This window comes from Leopardus geoffroyi, chromosome D2 (genome assembly GCF_018350155.1).
Source record: "Leopardus geoffroyi isolate Oge1 chromosome D2, O.geoffroyi_Oge1_pat1.0, whole genome shotgun sequence".
NCBI classification, from domain to species: domain Eukaryota; kingdom Metazoa; phylum Chordata; class Mammalia; order Carnivora; family Felidae; genus Leopardus; species Leopardus geoffroyi.
Genome location: NC_059334.1, coordinates 5,471,522 through 5,490,964, shown reverse-complemented (window position 1 = coordinate 5,490,964; position 19,443 = coordinate 5,471,522). Strand labels below are relative to the sequence as shown.

At 40.0% G+C, this 19,443-nt stretch overlaps 1 protein-coding gene across 4 annotated transcripts in view; it reads left to right on the top strand.

The window, feature by feature from the left end:
* PRKG1 (protein kinase cGMP-dependent 1) overlaps nucleotides 1–19,443 on the top strand; it is a 1,258,994-nt gene that overhangs the window by 877,460 nt on the left and 362,091 nt on the right. For all 4 annotated transcript variants that reach the window (XM_045439410.1, XM_045439409.1, XM_045439412.1 and 1 more), the window contains exon 5: nucleotides 19,150–19,213. In XM_045439410.1, the coding sequence (XP_045295366.1) occupies nucleotides 19,150–19,213 (64 nt within the window). The remainder of the gene's footprint in view (nucleotides 1–19,149; nucleotides 19,214–19,443) is intronic.

Genomic DNA, 19,443 nt, shown 5'->3' with positions numbered 1-19,443 from the left:
TGCACTCCAGGCTCCCTCCTGTCTGCAGTTGGCCATGGTCTATTTAGGTCTCAAATAGCATTTCCACCCACTTTCTTCCATGTGGTCTCTTCTCTTCTTCGGTTGTGGAGTTCATTCTGACAGTCTCCAGGTCATTTTCTGGGTTATTCAGACTATTGTTAAGTGCTATCTAATTGTATCCATGGGACACAGTGAACTTAGGATCCTCTTGCCCCACCACCATCCGAGCCTCCACTGCAGCCTTTTTAAATATTAAGTTTTGTCACTTAATCTAGACCATGAAAGAATCCAGAAGTTGGATTATAAGAATTTATACTTATACATTTTATTGAATTTTTTAAAGAGATCTTTAGGGCCCATGAATTTCCAGTATTTTTTATGTGGCATAGTTTGGTTTCTTATGTCGGTTTGCTAATGTCGATTACACTTCAGTTACTGGAGATACAAGTTAAGGTTCAAATCTGAGTCTGAAGTCAGGGGACTGTTGGTGCCAATGGAGTGCCTTTTGCTAAAATACTGCTTAGTTGGGTCATTAAAAAAAAAAAAAATCAAAGTTAGATTAGTCCAACTAAAAGTATTGGCAAGAAAACATTCCAGTTAAGAAAAAGGACTACATCTTGTCTTCCAGCAGTCTGTATTCTGACATGGCAGCCAAAAATGTTATTTCTGTCCCATCTTTCCCGACTTGTGCCATCTTACACCCTGCATCTCAACCCATGGGACTTTTGTAGGCTGATTATAGAAGCAGCTTTTCTGTTTGAAAAGGCCACTGTCTTTCCCCATGGTGGCCGCACCCTCGATAGAGCAGGGAAACTTATAATGCAGTAGGTGATAGTGTCAAACGTTTATTTAACTTCCTATGGTGTGTTAACTACGTAATCCGACATTTTGGCAAATGAACCCCAGGCACTGGTTGGTTGAGAGTTTCCCCTGAAGCACCAGCTCTGAGTTTGAGTCCAGGTTCTGCCACTTAGACCCAGGGAGGGCAAGTTATTTGTGAAGAGGTCTTAGGTCCCATCTTGTTGTGCAACATAATGTGGATAATGAGAGAACCTAAAGAACGATTGAAGGATAAAGTACGTTAGTTCATACCGAATTCTGTTATCTCCATTGCACTGATGAGAAAATAGACTCAGAGAGGTTAATTAGGTTGCTCAGAGTTGCATGGTTACTAAGCAGCATGGTTGGGACTTAATATTATAATGTGTTTAGCACACAGTAAGCACTGACTTACGAAGTGTTGGATGGAGATACATGGTCATAACTTAAAAATATACCATTAAGTTTGATTTGACATTTAATACCGTCTTATATGCCTCTCACATTTATGACTGTAGTTAAAATAACAAACTTAAACTTTAATGATTGCAAAAAATATGTGAAAGCTGAGCTTAAATTATTAAATGCTTAAAGATAATAAAATATAGTGATACTTTAATTGCCATTGTAAAGTGAGATTGACCTAATTTCCCCCCAAATAATTGATTCTCTTTCTATGTTTACTGTTCTGTTGGTGTATTACTCCCTGCCCTGACAGATACATAGGGCCCTCCACTCAGCACCCATTCTCACCTTTCCTGTTAATCGGCCCTAATTCCTACATTTCATATCCAAGTCACTGCGTTGGATTATGACGTTTTTGCTCAGAAATCGAAATAACCTGAAAAGATAGTATACCTACTCATCATCACTTATAGATCATAGCATGAATTAATTTGTCAGACTATTTAGTTCATTTCCTGACTGCGAAAATCTCCTACATGGTATTTATTCAATTAGTCATGTAAATTGAGGAAGTATGCATCAATTTAAGACTAAGCTGTTACTAAGCTTGCCTGAATATTAATATGTATGATAATCGAAGGACCATACATCATTGTATAGATGGTTTTAAATCTTTTTTTTTGGTAAAAGGTAGGTTGTCCGTGGATTAAATGAAATAAAGTTTGTAAAGCTGTTAGCAGGATGCTTGGATCACAGTATATGATGAATAGATGTTAGTGATGGTTATTATTATTGATAAAGTAAGAAAAGCACTTGACATACAAGTGTCTGATAATCAGTCCTAACCATAATCTGTATGAAGCCACTTAAAATGTGAGTGTTGATATTTACTAATAGTACTATGTGCATTCTTTGTGCTAAATTTTATGCTAAAAGGGATTTAACATATGGGTCATATAATTTAATCCCAGTGATACATCTAATTCAGGGTTAGCTTTATTATTAAGACAAATCTCTTAAAAGTTAGGAATTTTATCCTTTGATGGACTTTTGAGCCTTAACAGCAAAACTCCTTTGTCAGATATTCCAATAAATTGCTATAGTATTTTGAGGAGAGAAATTTATTTCTATGTGTTCTTACACTTTCTAAAATTTTACTGTAAAATTAAAATCTCTTGGTAAAGAATAGATTTAGGAGTGATATGGAATAAACCAAAAGACAATTTTGTTTGCATTCCAGAAAGAGGCACTTATTAAACAATTGTATTCAGAAATGATTTCCCAAGGGAAAAAGTAGAGGCTTTCTTTAAAAAATTCAAAATGATATGGCAGAGAACTCATATCAAGATTTTATATGTAAAATAGGCTCTACAGAGTGACCTTTGAATCCTTTTCTTAGGTTATATACTTGTACATGAGGGTTTTTATTGATTAAGAGGTAAGTTTCTTTTAGTCTATATTTCCAAGTCAACTTAAAAAAAATTTTTTGGACATAGAATAAGGTCTTTGACTAGTTGACCTGGGTTGAGTATTCCATCTCCCCACGATCTTATTAAAACAGTTACTTCAAGGTCAGATATTCTTGGATTGATTTTGAAAGGTAAAACATTTGTTCATTTATCAAACTTGGAGCATCTGCCATTTGCCAGGCGTTAAGCTGAAGGAGTTGACACTGTCCTTAACCTCAAGATGTTAATAGACTAGGGTAGGAGTTGGCAAGCTTTCCCTTAAAGGGTGGTGCAGTAAATATTCTAGGCTTGCAGGGCGTACGGACTCTGTTGGAACTACTCTGCCACCGTATCTTGAAAGCAGCCAGAGACAATCCTGAAGCCAGTGAGCATGATTGTCTTGCATTTAAATTTGATCTACAGTACTGGGTGGTGAGCCAGTGGGCTGTGGTTTGCTGTTTCTAGAGCGGGGCAGATAAATAAACCGACAGGTACAACACAAGATCACTGTGACAGAGGTTGACACAGAGTACCTCAGGGGCACAGATGAGATGCATCTAGACCCTCTGCCTTTCTGGGTGTGTCTATGCAGAGTCTACAGTGTGTGGGGGAAAAGAACGAAGGGGAAATTAGGGAGATTATCAATCTAGGGTTTTCAGAGAAACTGATGGCTGAATTTCATCGTGAAAATCAGGAGCAACTCACTAAGGGACCGGGCTCAAGTCTATTGTATGTAAAGCATAGGGACTTGTGAATTCCATCACCTTAATATAAGCCAATGATTCTAAACTATGTAGCATGGAATCCAATTGCTCAATAAATTAATAATCTCAAATTAAGAGGTTACCTTGTTGAATAAGTTTGGGAGATACTATCTCTTTTCCCTCCCCAGGTAGCTTTCTAATTTTTTTTTAAACAAAGACTCTGATACGTAAAGATGAGTTTTAAATTTCTATAGTTCAGAATTTCCTTATTTGTCATAGGATCCTTCTTGTGGTGTGCAATGTCTATTCATGTAGTGTTTTAGAGGTAATGTTTTGAATGGTGTGACTTTGGAAACAGGCATAAACCAAAGGGGAAGAGTCCTACATTCCATTTGTCTGTCCTGCGCAAGCAGCTGGGTTCCAGAAGCACTTCAAACAGATGGCAGCTGAGTGTTTGAGTTACCGGGTCATAGGTGTCCAGCCCCTGGGAGATGGAAATTGAAGCAAGTTACTAGGATGTTAAGGTTAGGCAGAACAACTTGCAAACTCACTTGGTGAACTGGGAAGATGATGAAATTATGGAGTGATGATTCCAAATCTTGGGCAGTATCACTCCTAGGGGGGCTTTGCTTGTCACATGACCCGGAACACTCCTAGCTTTTCACAGGTAAGAACCAGAGATGTCAAATGCTCTGCACACCATTGCACAATGCAGATGCGTCCTGCCCAGATGCCAGTGGCGCCTTGTGGACAGACACTGCTAGGGGGAAGGCATAGTCGATGAGGGGCAAGAGATCACACCTCCCAAGATTCAAAAGATTGAGACTGGGCAGAACCTTTTAGGCTGATTATCATCAGTGCAACAGGAAATGTTGAAAATGCTATATGCTTTTTAGTTTTAACAATCAGATGCAATTTGTTCAATTCTATAAATTGCCATCGGGTTATATTTTTGCTTACGCGTAGGCCATCGTGAGATTTATGGAGCAAAGATGAGGTACCGTGTGATCTTCCAAATAAGCCACAGGGTTAGATGCTGTTACACATTGGAGATGTAATTTCATCAAGTAGATCATTAGTGTGCCTCCCTTCCTCATGATCACTGTGACGGCAGCACCAGAGTAGACTCAGTTCTTATTTTGAAAGTAGCCCTTTGGTGGATTTTTTAAAAGTCTCCTCTGAAAGTTTTTAAGGAAGATTCTGTATGTCAATAAATAATTTCCTTGGCTCATTTTTTTTTTTTTCTTGAGTAAATCGCCTCAGGGAAGTATTCCCATGGTTCCTGGAAAATAACGAGTAGAAGAGCTTTTGCACAGACCAGGGTTGCTATAAAATAAGGCCCCCGTTGGTGATGTAAGATCATCCCCTGGGCTGATGCAGCCCTACCAGGGTGAAATGGGTGACGTGCAGCGACAGGGTGAGCTGAGCTGCTTCCACTTATCCCCACGCAGGTGCCTTTGGACAGTGTGCAGACTGCACACCCCGGGCTCAGCGCCACTACCGTTCCATTGCCTTTGGCTTCCTTGGATAGACTCCTTCAACTTGCATGCGTGTCAGCACAGACCCCATGACGCCCTCTGTGAAGACGAATGTCACACCAGCTAAACGATGCGTCCCTTTTCCTGAGTGCTTACCCCGTGTCAGCCTCTTGGCTGAGTGTCTCATACGTACTAATACTCATAACTGCTGCGTGAGCTGGGTGTTTTTGTTTGCATTTTCTGATTAAGGAAGCTAAAGCTTACTGATTGTCTTTAAACATTTTATTTTTAAGTCATCTGTATGCCCGGTGTGGGGCTTGACCTTACAATCACAAGATCGGGAGTAGCAGGCTGTACCAACTGAGCCAGCCGGGTGCCCCTAAGGCTTATGGGCTTTGAAGAACTCTCCGTAGTCGCATAGCTTGGAAATGGAGACACCGGAATTCAAAACCATCTTTTATCCCTCATTCTCAATTCCCTGCTATTAGTTACTACACAGTAGGGGTTTCAGTGCATTTCTATGTTAGTGGGAGGGCACACGTATTTCAAGGTTTAGTTAGAACACGAGTGCAGATGTTGTTCAGGAAGGTCCTGTACCGAGATGCAGGAAGCTGTCAGGGACCACTTCCCAGGACAGGCAGTGTCTGAGCTGTCTCAAAGAAGGTGACACAAACATGGAGGAATTCCAAGACTGATAAACCCAAACCACCGTGAAGTATCCGCTCACATCTGTCAGGGTGGCTATTATCAGAAATGAAGATAAGTATTGGTGAGTGTGTGGAGAAATTGGAACCCTTGCCCTCTGTTGGAGGGAATACAAAAGGGTGCGACTGCTGTTGGAAAACAGTATGCAGGTTCTGCAAAAAGGTAAAAAAAAAATAATAATAGTAAAATAAAACTGCCCTACGATCCAGCAATCCGGGGTCTTGATTCAAGAGAATCAGGATCTCAGAGAGATAATAGCACTCCCTTGTTGCAGCACTGTTTGCAACAGCCAAGATGTAGAAACAGCCTCAATCTCTACTGACAGGTGAATGGATGGTTTATACCTACAGTGGGATACTATTCAGCCTTAAAGAAAGGAAGTCCATCCATATGCTGCGACACAGATCAACCTTGATGGTATTACGCTAAGTCAAATAAGCCCGTCATGGGGAGAGGACCGCTGCATGATTGCACTTGTATCAGATCAAATACATGCAACCATAGAGTGGAGTGGTGGTTGCCAAGGGATGGGGAAAGGGAAAAATGGAGAATTCTAATCAACAGCATAACATTTCAGTAAGGTGAAAACACTATACTCACTCTCCAACTTGGCTGTGCAATATTTTTTAAAGTTTATTTTTAAGAGAGAGCTAGACAGACAGACAGAGAGAGAGAGAATAAGTGGGGGAGGGGCAGAGAGAAAGGGGGGCAGAGTATCCCAAGCAGGCTCCGTGCAGACAGCACAGAGCCTGACATGGGGCTCGAACCCACGAACCATGAGATCATGACTTGAGCCAAAGGCAGCCATCCAACTGACGGAGCCACCCAGGCGCCCTGGCCGTGAAATATTTCTACAGCCAACAACAATGTATGCTACACTAAAATTTGTTGAGGGCAAGTTTCATGTTAAGTGTTCTTAACACAATAAAATGAAAATAAAATACAAAATAACCTAGCCTAACAAAATAACCTAGCCTAACAAAATTGCATAACACAATAACCTAAAATAAAATAAGATAACATACATAGGTTGAGAAGATTGGCTGCACCTCAGAAAACAAGCTGGACTAGGTTTGTGATTCTTTTGTGATATTTTATTATTTTTTTCCTTAGTGATTTTTTTTTTTTTACATTATCACATACCAACTGAAAATAATTGGTAAAGCTGTAAACCCTGCTGTACATTTAAATCATCTGGGGAGGTGTTAAAACTTACATTGAATAACACGGATGAATCTTGAGGACATGTGTTAAGCGAATTAAGCCTGTCACTAAAAGACAAATACTGTATGATTGCATTTATCGGAGGCCCCCAAGTAGCCAAATTCAGAGAGACAGAAAGTGGAAGGTTGGCTGCCAGGGTGAGACAGGAGAATGGGGAGTTAGCGTTCAACTGGTGTATTTTCAGTTTGGGAAGATGAAAAAAAGTCTAGACATGGATAGTGGTGATGGTTGTACTACAGTGTGAATATATTTAATGCCGTTGAACTATATACCTAAAAACGATTAAGAGGATAAAATTATGTGATGTATATTTTTATGACAGTTTTGAAATTACATTGCTTTCTTGGAACTCACTCTATGACTTCCTAAATCTGACTTTCTAATGACCGTCAGGTTTGGAAACCATTGTCGTAGGGCATGTTGACCAGGGATTTGGTCTAAGAGATTGGTAGTGGCTTTGAAAAAGGCGGTGAATCTGCAGAACTCCAAAACATTAAAATAAAATTTGGAAGTTTGTACTTGGGTATATTATAGTCTTAGAAGATGCTTTTTTAAGACAGTACTTGTAGTATTTTTGTTGTGTCTATAAATAACTTGATCACTCATATTTGTCTAGCGCTTTAACTTGAAATTAAAGCACTTTTAAATACATTCTCTTACAGTATTTCATGGCCTTGGTTTGAGATTCCTCAGGCCAGAATTATCATTTCTACATTAGAGGTGAAAACGGTGAGACTCACTGAGCGCAGATGAATTACCTATTACCCATGGTACCTAGTGTGGGGGCGATAGGAAAGATAGCTAACTGATGGGAACGTAAGTCTTGTCTAAATGAAAATTGCAGGAATAACGGTTTTATGGATTTTCTTCTTTGAATGGTTGAAAAACATCGTTGTCATTTCTGCCATCAATTCCACTAACCATTTCGATGGAAATATGTCAAATGAATAAAGCGATGTGGCAGAATGTACCAGAAGAGTCCTGGCAGAAGGCACACAGCTTGAGGCTTCGGCTAGGCAAGGTGGTGTGGGCTGTAGCTTCCCTGAGGGCGAATGAGTGGGTGACAAGGGAGGAGGACTATGCTTAGAGGAGCTCTATTCTTAGAGCTGCCCGTCTCTGAGCCCTTTACTTTAAAAAAAAAAAAATTAACTTTGTTCATTTTTTGAGAGAGAGGGACAGAGAGAACAAGCGGGATAGGAGCAGAGAGAGAGAGGGAGAAAGAGAATCCCAAGCAGGCTCCACAGTGTCGGCAAGAAGCCTGAGGTGGGGCTCCAGCTCCTGAACCATGAGATCATGACCAAGAGTTGGAAGCTTAACCTACTGAGCTACCCAAGAGCCCCCTGAGCCCTTTACTTTAGAAGGGCTCCCCTCTAGATTCTTGCGGGTGTGGTCCCCTCTAGACCACATGCCACGATCAGGATCCTGGAATGCTATTGCCCAGATGGCCCTGAGCTCATGTCCAAGCTCAGCACCGGCCTCTCCTCAGGTCCTTTCTTCCCGCCCTGCCATTTGCTCCCTCCTGTGTCTGAGCATTGACCAAGAGGCAGCCGTGTCTGTGAGTGAGTGGAGGGGGTGATGGGGGGATGGCTGTGATGCACGGTGCTTGGTTGCATAGGGAATCAGTGCCCTGCAAATATTAGTGATGGATCTGGAGGACACTTTGTTAAAATACAAATTATTGGAATACTTTTCCCTGTTGTTCTACCCTTTCCTCTTTTCCAAACAGATCGGCACGCTCTTTTTTTTCTTCTAAATTGACTATATTTGGCATATAACATTGTAAATGTAAGGTGTGCAACATGGTAATTGGATACATTTATATACTGTAATTTGATTGCCGTTGTGATGATAATTACCACCTCCATCATATTATTCTTTGAGTGGTTGGAATAATTAAGTTCTAGATTCTCAGCATAGTTGATTATCATACGGTGTCCTTGCCAGAATTTACTACACGGTGCATTCTATCTTTATGACTTGCTTACTATTACTATTTTGATTTACCATTGTCACTTTGTATCCTTAACATCTGCCTTATCCCCCCACACCCATCCCCCGGTAACCACCATTTTACTCTGTTTTTATGAGTTTGGCGTTTTCGATTTCACAAGCAGGTGTACCCTAGAGTACTTGTCACTCTCTGATTTAGGTCACTTGCATAATGACCTCAAGGTCCATCCGTGGTGTTGCAAGAGGCAGGATGTCCTCCCTTCTCATGGCTGAATAATATTCTATGTATATAACATATAGGTGTGTGATTATATAATCCATTACATATAGACAAATATGTCTATGTAGTTGATTCTCACATCTTCTTTGCCCATTCCTCCCTTGGTGGGCACCTTAGGTTGTTTCCATATCTTGGCTTTTGTAAATGAATGCTGCAATGAACATGTGAATTTCTTGATCTCAGAATATGTGGTCAGTACTAAAAGCTTCCAGAAGATACGGTCCTATCTATTTTCAAAACCTAAATTCATTTAATGAGTTTAAAAAGAGTAGAGTCAAGTGGGGAAAGAAGGGCCTTTGGAAATGTTTCCTCAAGAATGAATTTCTCTGCATGGACTCACCTGGGAGGGATGGCCGGAAGCATTGGGTTCCCAGCTTGACCAAAGGTCCCCTCTTTTATCTCTGGGCCCAAAAGCAGAGAGCCATTGGACATCATGGGTTCTTCGTGACGTTGATAGCAGAGAGATGAGAGAGTTGACATTCCAGCCTCTGGCCATGACCTGTCTCCTGGATTTGGTGTGACCTTGAGGAAGAGCTAGACAATGAAATTATCAGACAGCCAACTGAAAAATTGTTCCTACTCCAAAATAATTTGATTGAAGAGAGTGAACAAATGAAAATTTCCAGCACTCCTGAGTCTATATTGAGACTTATATCTGACATATTAGAACATTTATTTTGATTATTGAAGGTCTTAAACAATGATGACACTTAGCACATAAAACTTTTATTTAATTATGGTGGCTGTTAATGTGTATTGAATATTCACTATATGCCAGTCACCTTCTTAATGGTTTGTATCTGTTCTTTTGCTTATTTTCACCACAACCCTATGCAGTGGGTGGTTTCATCCACCCCTCCAATTTTTGAAGGGAAGGAAACTGAGGTCTAGAGAGTTTATATTGCTTGCCAAAGGCATAGCTAGTAATTAGTAGCAGAGCCTAATTCAACTTGATTCTCTTTCATTCAGAAGTCCATACATTTAATCACTATACGGTGGCTCAGGATAAGGAGTTTATATTGTGTCACACGACTGATAAAATTATACCTCATGTCTCCATAATGGTTTGCTTTATCTAAAGTACTTTTACACACAGGAAAACAATTCTAATTCTTAGAATCTGTACGATAATAGGTAGCCTGTGAAGGTTGGAGTCACTGTGTGATCAGAGCTAAATGTTGCCGATAGACGATGAATCTAGCAGTGATGTATGTAGTATATACTGAGATGGGGGCAAGAGACCCCCAGGAGGGGGGGTTATAAGTTATATGACTATTTATAAGTTATAAGACTATTTATAAGTCATAAGACTATTGCATAGCTGACTGAGTCAGGATCAGTGGCAAATGATCTAATTATGGGAGAAAAGTATGTTGAGAGCCAAAAACATACTTTTGTTGATGAGCCCCCTAAGGGGAAAGTTCACGTATCTATGAGGTTAAGGAGGACCCTTACTTAATCCTTCATCAGTAGAAACTGGTTTCTTTGGTAGGTCAGATTTCTGCTTTTATTCACTTCGTATGAGCTGCGGGAAGCCACCGGCACCGAAATAAACAATACCTGTCAATATTCTTCTTTTTATTTATTTTATTCATTTTGAGAAAGAGATGGGGGAGGGGCAGAGAGAGAGGGAAAGAGATAGAATCCTAAGCAGGCTTTCCACTGTTATCTCGGCTCCTGATGCAGGGCTCGGACTCCTGAACCATGAGATCATAACCTGAGCCGAAATCAAGAGTTGGACACCCAACTGACTGCGCCACCCAGGCAAACCCCGAGTCAGTATTGTTGGCATTAATCTCGATACAGAGCTGATTTCTAGTGACAGAATAAAAAAGCTTCTGTGCTCCAAATGCTACCCAAAAATAAGTAATGGAACAGCATGCTCTGCTCTAGGTAGAGGACATTGTCCAACTATTTCCAGATTTGCGTTTGTTGGAGATGCCTTGCCTTAAAAATAGGGGGCTACATCTAATACCCTGGTTATATTTAAAAATGAATACCAGTGCTATCAACAATAGCCCAATTATGGAAGAAGCCAAAATGTCCATTGACTGATGAATACATAAAAGTAGATGTGGTATATAGATACAATGGAATATTACACGCGATCTAAAAGAATGAAATCTTGCCATTTGAAACAACATGGATGGAAGTGGAATGTAGCATGCTAAGCGAATTAAGTCACAGAAAGATAAATATCCTATGATCTCACTCGTGTGGAACTGGAGAAACACAACAGATGAACATAGGGGAAGGAAAGGAAAAATAAGATAAAAACAGAAGGAGGGAGACAAAACATGAGACTCTTAAATACAGAGAACAAACTGAGGGTTTCTGGGGGCGGGGGTGTTGGGTGTGGGGATGGGCCTTAAGGAGGGCACTTCTTGGGATGAGCCCTGGGTGTTACATGTGACAGATCTGTCACTGGCTCCTACTCCCGAAACCGATACTCCACTGTATGTGAACTAACTTGAATTTAAAGAAATAACTTTACAAGAAAAAAAGAAAATACGTACACAAATAAAAACAAAGGCTGATAAAATCAAACCTTCCATTACTAAGTAGTTTAAAAACATCAAAACGTGTTTGTTCACTGTAAAAAATAGATAGTTTTTGTGGACTGCTTACTGCAAAGTCCCCCCCCGCCCGCCACCTCACTCCCTCTGATCCCACTGCAGTCTACCAAGAAATCGCACTGTCTCTACCTGCAGGATCCAGCAGAACTCAGGTGCTCTCCCAGGCCCTCCCCTGCTTCCACCCTTTCCAACCCTCCCCATCTATCAGGCAGGAGACCCCTAGCTGGCCTACAACCTCTGCTGTCTGCCTCCCTGCCATTGACTCTTCACAGAGCTGGGACAGGGTCTCTGGAGTCCACTAAATGCTACAGACCCCTTGCCTTCCTGGTTCCTCTACCTGGATTCTCTCTCTCAGACCCTACGGTTAACTGTCTCCCTCACCTCTCAGATTTCTGCTACCGCCTCACATTTTCAATGAGAATATCCTCATCCTGGCCAGTCTTTCACCTTAGACCCCCTCCCACTGTAATGCCTGTGGAAGTTTTCTAACGGAAAATGCTATAGCCCTTAACTCATGTACTTTATCATATGTGTGCGTGCGTGCACGCGTATATAATTGTATCATATGTGCTTATTATGTCTGCTCTTCATGTTCTATTTCTGATCAGTAGGCAGGAACCTTGGCTTTCATTGATGAATCCCAAACACCTACAACAATTTGTGGCCCATAAGAGGCACTCAATTAAGTTTTCGTGAGTAAATAAATCACGTAGTTAAACCAGTATTTTAACAACGGTAAGAATTTGTTCTGTTTGAAATGGACCCACAAAGATACATTGTATTTAGTTGTAACCATGATTGTGCCTTTTACAACTTTTGGTACAATAAAAATACAGTTATCAAACAGAACATTTTGAAAATACAAGAAAGTAGAGAAAAGGAAAAAAAAAGTTAAAAGATTGTCATTCCACCTACCACAATATGTGTTAACCTTCTGCTATTTTCCTGCAAAGATTCTCTATGTATAATTAAAGGGGGACTTAAGGAAAACATCTTACATTATGCATATTTTTTACCACCTTTTCCTTGCAATGTTGTAAGTATGCCATGTTTACATGCTTTTCAACACTTTTAATAACTGTAAGTCAGTGGTTCTCCAGCTTAGGTGGGTTATATCTCTCGATATTGACTGTATTAGGAGTTAAAAATGAGAATATTTAAAGATATTTACGAGTGCATTTAAAACCACCAAAAGTAAACATTATATGTTAACATAAAAAGTGTATTTTTAATAAAGATGACTGTATCTTCCAAAAACAAACAAAACTTAGTGAACATAGAAGTTTGAATTTACATTTTTTGCAAATCAAGTCAATATCTGGCTTGCTAGAAAACAAATTTCTCATATTTGCTTCTGTATTCAATCTGGTGAATTTGTTTTGTTTTGGTGGAAGTATATGAAAAGATCACTCTCAGAGATTGGTGGTAGGAAAGGGGGGAAGTAGGCTAATGACGTTTTCAGATAACTGTGGACCTTGTTTTTTGATACAACACCACAGCCCAACAAATACTGGTTTATTGAAGGTTACATGCAATACGGAATGTCACACAGTAGCTACATTAGAATCCATTGGTCCATCTTGTACTTCAAATAGATCTTTATCCATGCATGGTTTTGTAACATCATGCATGTATCAATCACCTGGAAAAATACTGCTTCACTGCACTATGCAGGATTTCCAATCCTAAAAACCCCATCTGTTAATATTCACATATCACCAAAGATCTCATCAGAAAAGTCTTCAGGTATTGGAAAGCTGCTAAGCCCAAAGTGGCAGCTAAAAGTTTTGTGAAGTTGTAATTTTCATTTGAAAGTTCACATTTTATCATGGGCAACAAACGCTGCCTGGTTTGTTCCCCCCTTGTAGTAAAAGGCTCACTTTGTTCGCTTTTGAAAAACTGTCTGCCAGATACACACATCTGAATAACCACAGTTTGTTGGTCATTGCCAAGTAAAAATGATGTTCCTTGGATCAAGTGGAAGTCTTCAGCTTGCCATTCCAGTAAAGACACAAGGGATCTGGGGCGCCTGGGTGGCTCAGTCGGTTAAGCGGCTGACTTGGGCTCAGGTCATGATTTCGCGGTCCGTGAGTTCAAGCCCCGCGTCGGGCTCTGGGCTCACAGCTCGGAGCCTGGAGCCTGTTTGGGATTCTGTGTCTCCCTGTCTCTGACCCTCCCCCATTCATGCTCTGTCTCTCTCTGTCTCAAAAATAAATAAACGTTAAAAAAAAAAATTAAAAAAAAAAAAAAGACACAAGGGATCTTCCTGGAGACTGCCACCGTGCTTTGGTATACCCAGAAGGACAACTTGCATACTTGCCCTTTTGTCGCACACCATATTCAAAAGATGCGTACTTAAGAGTTGAAACGTAATAATATTAATAACTTTTGTTGTTTCATCAAAAATGTGTTAAAGTAAAAAACGACGTTTTATTTAATTTTTCTAACTGTGGGTAAGTGGGGATTAAGCATATAATGGCAACGAGTGCAGGTTGGTGGTCACCGCCTTAACCTGTGCTGAGGGGTCCCCGTGGCTTTCACACCATCGGTGCAAATACCAGCCTGGCTGTTCTAGAATGATCCATAGGTGGGAACAACTATTCCACACCGAATAGCTCAGTACCACTTGTGTTTGTTGCCAGCTGTTCGTAGAAAAGATGATCTTCTTCGATGATTGGTTGCTTCTGGTAGATAAATACAAGCAAAAGGGCGAGTGTAGTCATGTCCGTACATTAATCCACTCGGAAGGCAAAAGTGCAGCTCTGTAAGGAAGAACTGAACTCACTTCTGTGCTCGCAGCTGTAGCTTTAATTCAACTAGATACTATATCATTGGAAAGAGGCAGTGCAGTGATTTCTTCTACTGACTTCATCCAGCCGGCGTGGAACGAGGTCAACTCTGCAATCCTTTCTTGGTCTCTGAGCTACCGTGGGCCTTTTCGAGTCATTGCAATATGGTGACTCATCCCATGAGATGCTCCCCTTCCTAATTTGAAAGGCCGTACCAAACAATTTGTGGCCTTCAGAATCCTCATCACGTCTACATTTAAAAGTTCCATTTCCTTTTCTTTCAATTTTGAATGATTGGGCTCAAAGTGACACCATAACTGACACAATAAGGTTGTTTAAGAAATATTCCTTTCTGTAAGACAATAAGGGAAATTATAATTCTTAGGGAAAAGTTGATTTTGTCATGTTTTTCTTATTTGTAGTGACATTCTTAAAAATGAACAAAAATATAATGAGCTTTCTTTTATTTAGTTCTTAATAATAATTACAAAAGTCTGAAGCTATAACAGCTTTAGATAAAATTCTAAAAGTTAGAAATATTTTGCAAAACATATAAAACTATTATTGTGACACAAGATATGCAAATGTATGTTCTTCTTACTGTTTTGTTTTTTTCACTTTGACATAAGAAACACAGGTCTGAATAGCCAGTTATTCAGGAATTCAAAAGAATGATCTGTTGAATGATAAGGTTATGAGATTATAGCACATGTGTGATAACTGTCTAGTAAGAGCACAGATTTACTGAAATTATGCTGAGTTAATTTCTGTAAGTAGTACACATATTATAAACCTATATACTACCTTACATTCTAGGAAACCCAAGAACATACAAGCATATATCCATTAGCCATCAAAGCAATGATGTCACCATATTTTGTATGGTGTCTGTGGGATTCTGTTGTATACTTGTGAAAGAATACGGTATTAAAGGCAAATTACAAGTTACACTATTTGCTTTGACTTTGAGGACCCCCCTTAAAAGGGTCTTAGGGAATCTGCAGCCTCTTACATCACATTTCAAGCTGCTGCTGTATAAAATTCTATATTCTGTAAGTGTTTCAATTTCATTGACACATGGCTATAATAAAATTCTTTGTACTTGGGTTTTCTCTCCCCTCTGTTAGTTGTTCCTTTCAAACAGTAGATTGGCAGAAATAAAAGCATTAAGACAAATTCAGAATGTGGGACATCCAATAAGACAATTGTCCAATCTCTTCCAAAAGTTAATGCCATGGGGGAAGGTGGGAGAGGGGTGTTGTAGAACGAGAGACTAGAGGTAAAGGTACAGAACAGCCAAAAGAAATTGATGTGCAGAATTTTACTGGATCCTGGTTTGAGAAGAAAAAAAAATGGTAAAGACATTTTTGAACATAAGTAATATTTGAATATGAAACAGATACTAGATGTTATTACAGAAGTGATGTTCATTTTCTTGTGTATGATAATGTTACTATAGTTAGACACACGTTCTCATTTTTCGGATATGTACGCTGCAGGTGAGGGCCTGGGGTGAAGTTTCATGGTATCTGCAACTATGAAATGTTTCCTCGAAAATGATCTATGAGCCTATTTATAGACACAAAGAAAAATGGGTGAACTGAAGGTACATAAAGATGGCACAAGTGTAAAGAGTGGCAAATCTAGGTGGTGGGGATACAGGTGATTCTTGAACTATTCTTTCAGTCTTTCAATTTGTTTAACTTTTTTCATGATAAAAAAGTACTTAATAAATCAAATATTATTAATACTATTCATATCCATATCACTATCGAAAAGACTATAGAGCTGTTTTGAAAGTTGCATGAGGCATTTTCTAATAATGCGACTGTAAACCATACCAGCCAGTGGATAAGTGATGAGCTCCACGTAATTTAGAGGGGGATTTTCCAACTTCTGTCACTTATGTTGGGTGGTGCCACCTCAGGCCAACTCTCAAGGGCACACTTGTCAAATCTGTAAAAGGGGTGACAATAACAATGGTGATTTCAGAAGGTGGTTGTAAAACAATACTTCATGATCTCTACAAAATGCTTACCCCAGTGCCTGGCCAATAGGAGAGACTCAAATCTCGTCTTGTATTATTGTCTTTGCAAATTGCAAATTCCAAGTCCTTACTTGATTCCATTAGAAAAACCAATGGCAGAGCTTTACAGGCATTAAATCATCTCTATTACATTACATTCAAACACATTCTGTAACTTCAGGCCTATTGTAAGTCCTTAGGGGAATCAGCAGTCTTAATAGATGTGTAAGAATTACTTGTAATTAGCATGAAAATTGTTATAATAAATTATTTTTCACTTAAAATATTCTTCTCTACTGTTGAAACATTTTCTGAAAGTTTGTCCTTATAATTATTTTGCCTTCAGTTTTCTAAATCATAAACAACTTCATCTTGAATTATATGTGCAAATTGGTGGCGTCTACATGAATGTCTTTTGATGTTTGGGGGAAATTTAACCAACATATTTCATGGATAGAATTCCAAATTATGAATATCCTCAATTGTTTTGTTCTTGGTGTTGGAGCTCTTGGTGAACCAATAATTCTTAGAAAGGAAATTAATCCTATGAGAGGCGATGCCTGGGTGGCTCACTTGGTTAAACATCTAACTCTTGATTTCAGCTCAGGTCATGATCTCATGATTCGTGGGTTCGAGCCTCATGTTGGGCTCCTCACTGTTAGCACACGTGCTCTCTCTCTCTCTTACTCTCTCTCAAATAAATTTAAAAATATATTGTTTGTAATGATAAAGGTCTTAGGATTTTAAAGATAGCTACAGAAGTATATTCAAAGCAATTTATTAAAGTGAAGCCATTTGGTTTTTTGTCAGTTGCTCTCCATTTTGTTAAATTTAGAAGTTCCCCAGTTGTTACCATTTTTTCACAATGTTTCTTCTTAAAAATCAGCCTTAATCTTTGTCGGTAACAAATGCCACTGAATGCTTTGAGACATTTAAAATTGTCAAAGATTAGGCTAAGCATACAACAGAATGTTATTCAGACGAGAAAGAAGGAAGTTCACATTTGCAACATGGCTGGACCTTGAAGGCCTTACGCTAAGTGAAACAAGGCCAGACTGAAAAAGACAAATACTGTATGCTATCACGTGTATGTGGAATCGAAGTAAAAAGTCAAGGTCATAGAAACGTTGGGTCTTAACGTGGGTGCGGGGGGCTGGAGGGTGGAGGAGACAGGAAGATGCTGGTTAAAATGATACAAACTTTCAGGTACAGTTTAGGATGAATAAGGTCTATATCTAATGTATCACATAGTGATGATGAGGGGTGACACCGTGAAATGTGCTAATGGAGTAAAACCGCAAATATTTTCCACCAAAGTTTGTGCTTTCCACCAATACCACTGGGATAGAAGCATTCTGATCACCCTTCCGTCTTAGGAGATGCTGAGAGATAGCTCATTAAAAGAACAAGGAAAGGGTAGATTTTTCCACCTGCATCACTCATGGAAATGGTTTCCTCTGTCTTCCTCTGTTTCTGTGAGAAGTTCCATCCAGCTGCTGAAATAGACTGCCTTCTGGAAATTAAAACCCACACGGCTAAGACCATAGCAGTAAATCTGGTGGAACAGATGGGCCTGGGTGAATTGTTCTACCTCTGAATAAAGACCTTGGGATTTTGTCAGTAGGCTTTACACTCAGTAATAGGAATCAGAGGGACAGATGAACGGTATGCTCTGATTTCTTTCATTGTTTGTTCTAATCAAGCCTGAATTATTTGCTAAGTCAAATATCAGATACGCAAATGTAGATGCACTCATTATAGCCTTCTATTTAAGCATTGAAGTATGATTATGTGAGACTTCAGTTCTGTATCCCAGTTAGGCTTTCCAGTGGAGTTTCAAGAATGACATGTTGACGGGTGTGTTTATTTCTTTTGAAGTCATTACTTTTTCACATATAAAAGAACTTCTGTTGGTCTGTGCATTTAGCATCGCTCCGTATTTTCCTTTGCTGGTCATTGGGTGGAAAAATTAGAGGAGGAGGAGGTAAGGGAAACTAATATTTTCCTGGCCTACTGAGTCTGGCTTTTTTCTACACGTCTGATCTCCTTATCATTGTCCCAGGATGCCTTCACACATCCCTGCTTTCATAACTTTGCTCCACACGTGCTAACGTGTTGTTGTTTGTAAATGATAGAAAATACAGGAGTTGAATAAGACAGATAAGCTGTTCTTATTTTTGTGGAATTTTAATTCTCGCAGGGAGAATACCCCAGAACAAATCCCTGATTAAATATCTAATGACTGCCAGAGCAGGGGATAAAGGAGCTCTCAGGGGGAGAACCTGACCTGGCTGGAGGGGGTTGGGGAGAAAGCAAGCTTCCAAGGTTGTTGAATGAATGCTTGTAGGTGTGAGTGTGTCATCATTCAAGCTGTGTCCTAAAGAACGAGTAGAGGTGTCCTGTAGAAGGGAGTGTGCGTGAGTGTGTGCGTGCGTGCATGTGTGTACGTACAGAGGGACCTAGAGAGGAATCTGGTGAGAGAAGACTGGTAAAGAAGAAAATGCTTTTCCCCCCGTTATAGCCGAGGCATCTATAATTAGAAGTGGGCTTTAACCTCGGCTCTGGCCCACTTCTGTGTTCTCCCTGGTACGACATGCCTTTTCCCTGCCGGTCATCAAGTCACGCTCGCGTCCGTGCTTTCGTCTTCATCCGCAGGGTCTTGGTCGTGAAACGTTTGCTGTTGCACGTTGCTGTTTGGTTGGTGGAAGGAAGTTGCTTCAGCATCTTCTCTGTTTGCTTTTGCAGTGTCCCAACGTTCCAGAGCCTTCCTGAAGAGATCCTCAGTAAGCTTGCCGATGTCCTTGAAGAGGTAATTGTTTTTAAGCCCTTGAACTTGGTGGGTTGGGACATAGCCCAGCACAGCAGCGTGATGACGGGTCACCCACGGCAGAGAGACCCTGAAAGAGCTTTCAGCCCTGGGGTGAGCAGTGTACGTGGCTTTGAATAAAAGCCAGCTCAGCACACCTGTCATTTACACGCAGTTAGAAAGGTGCAAATCGACTTAGCGACTGAGGGAGGAAAACCCCATTGTGGCAAATA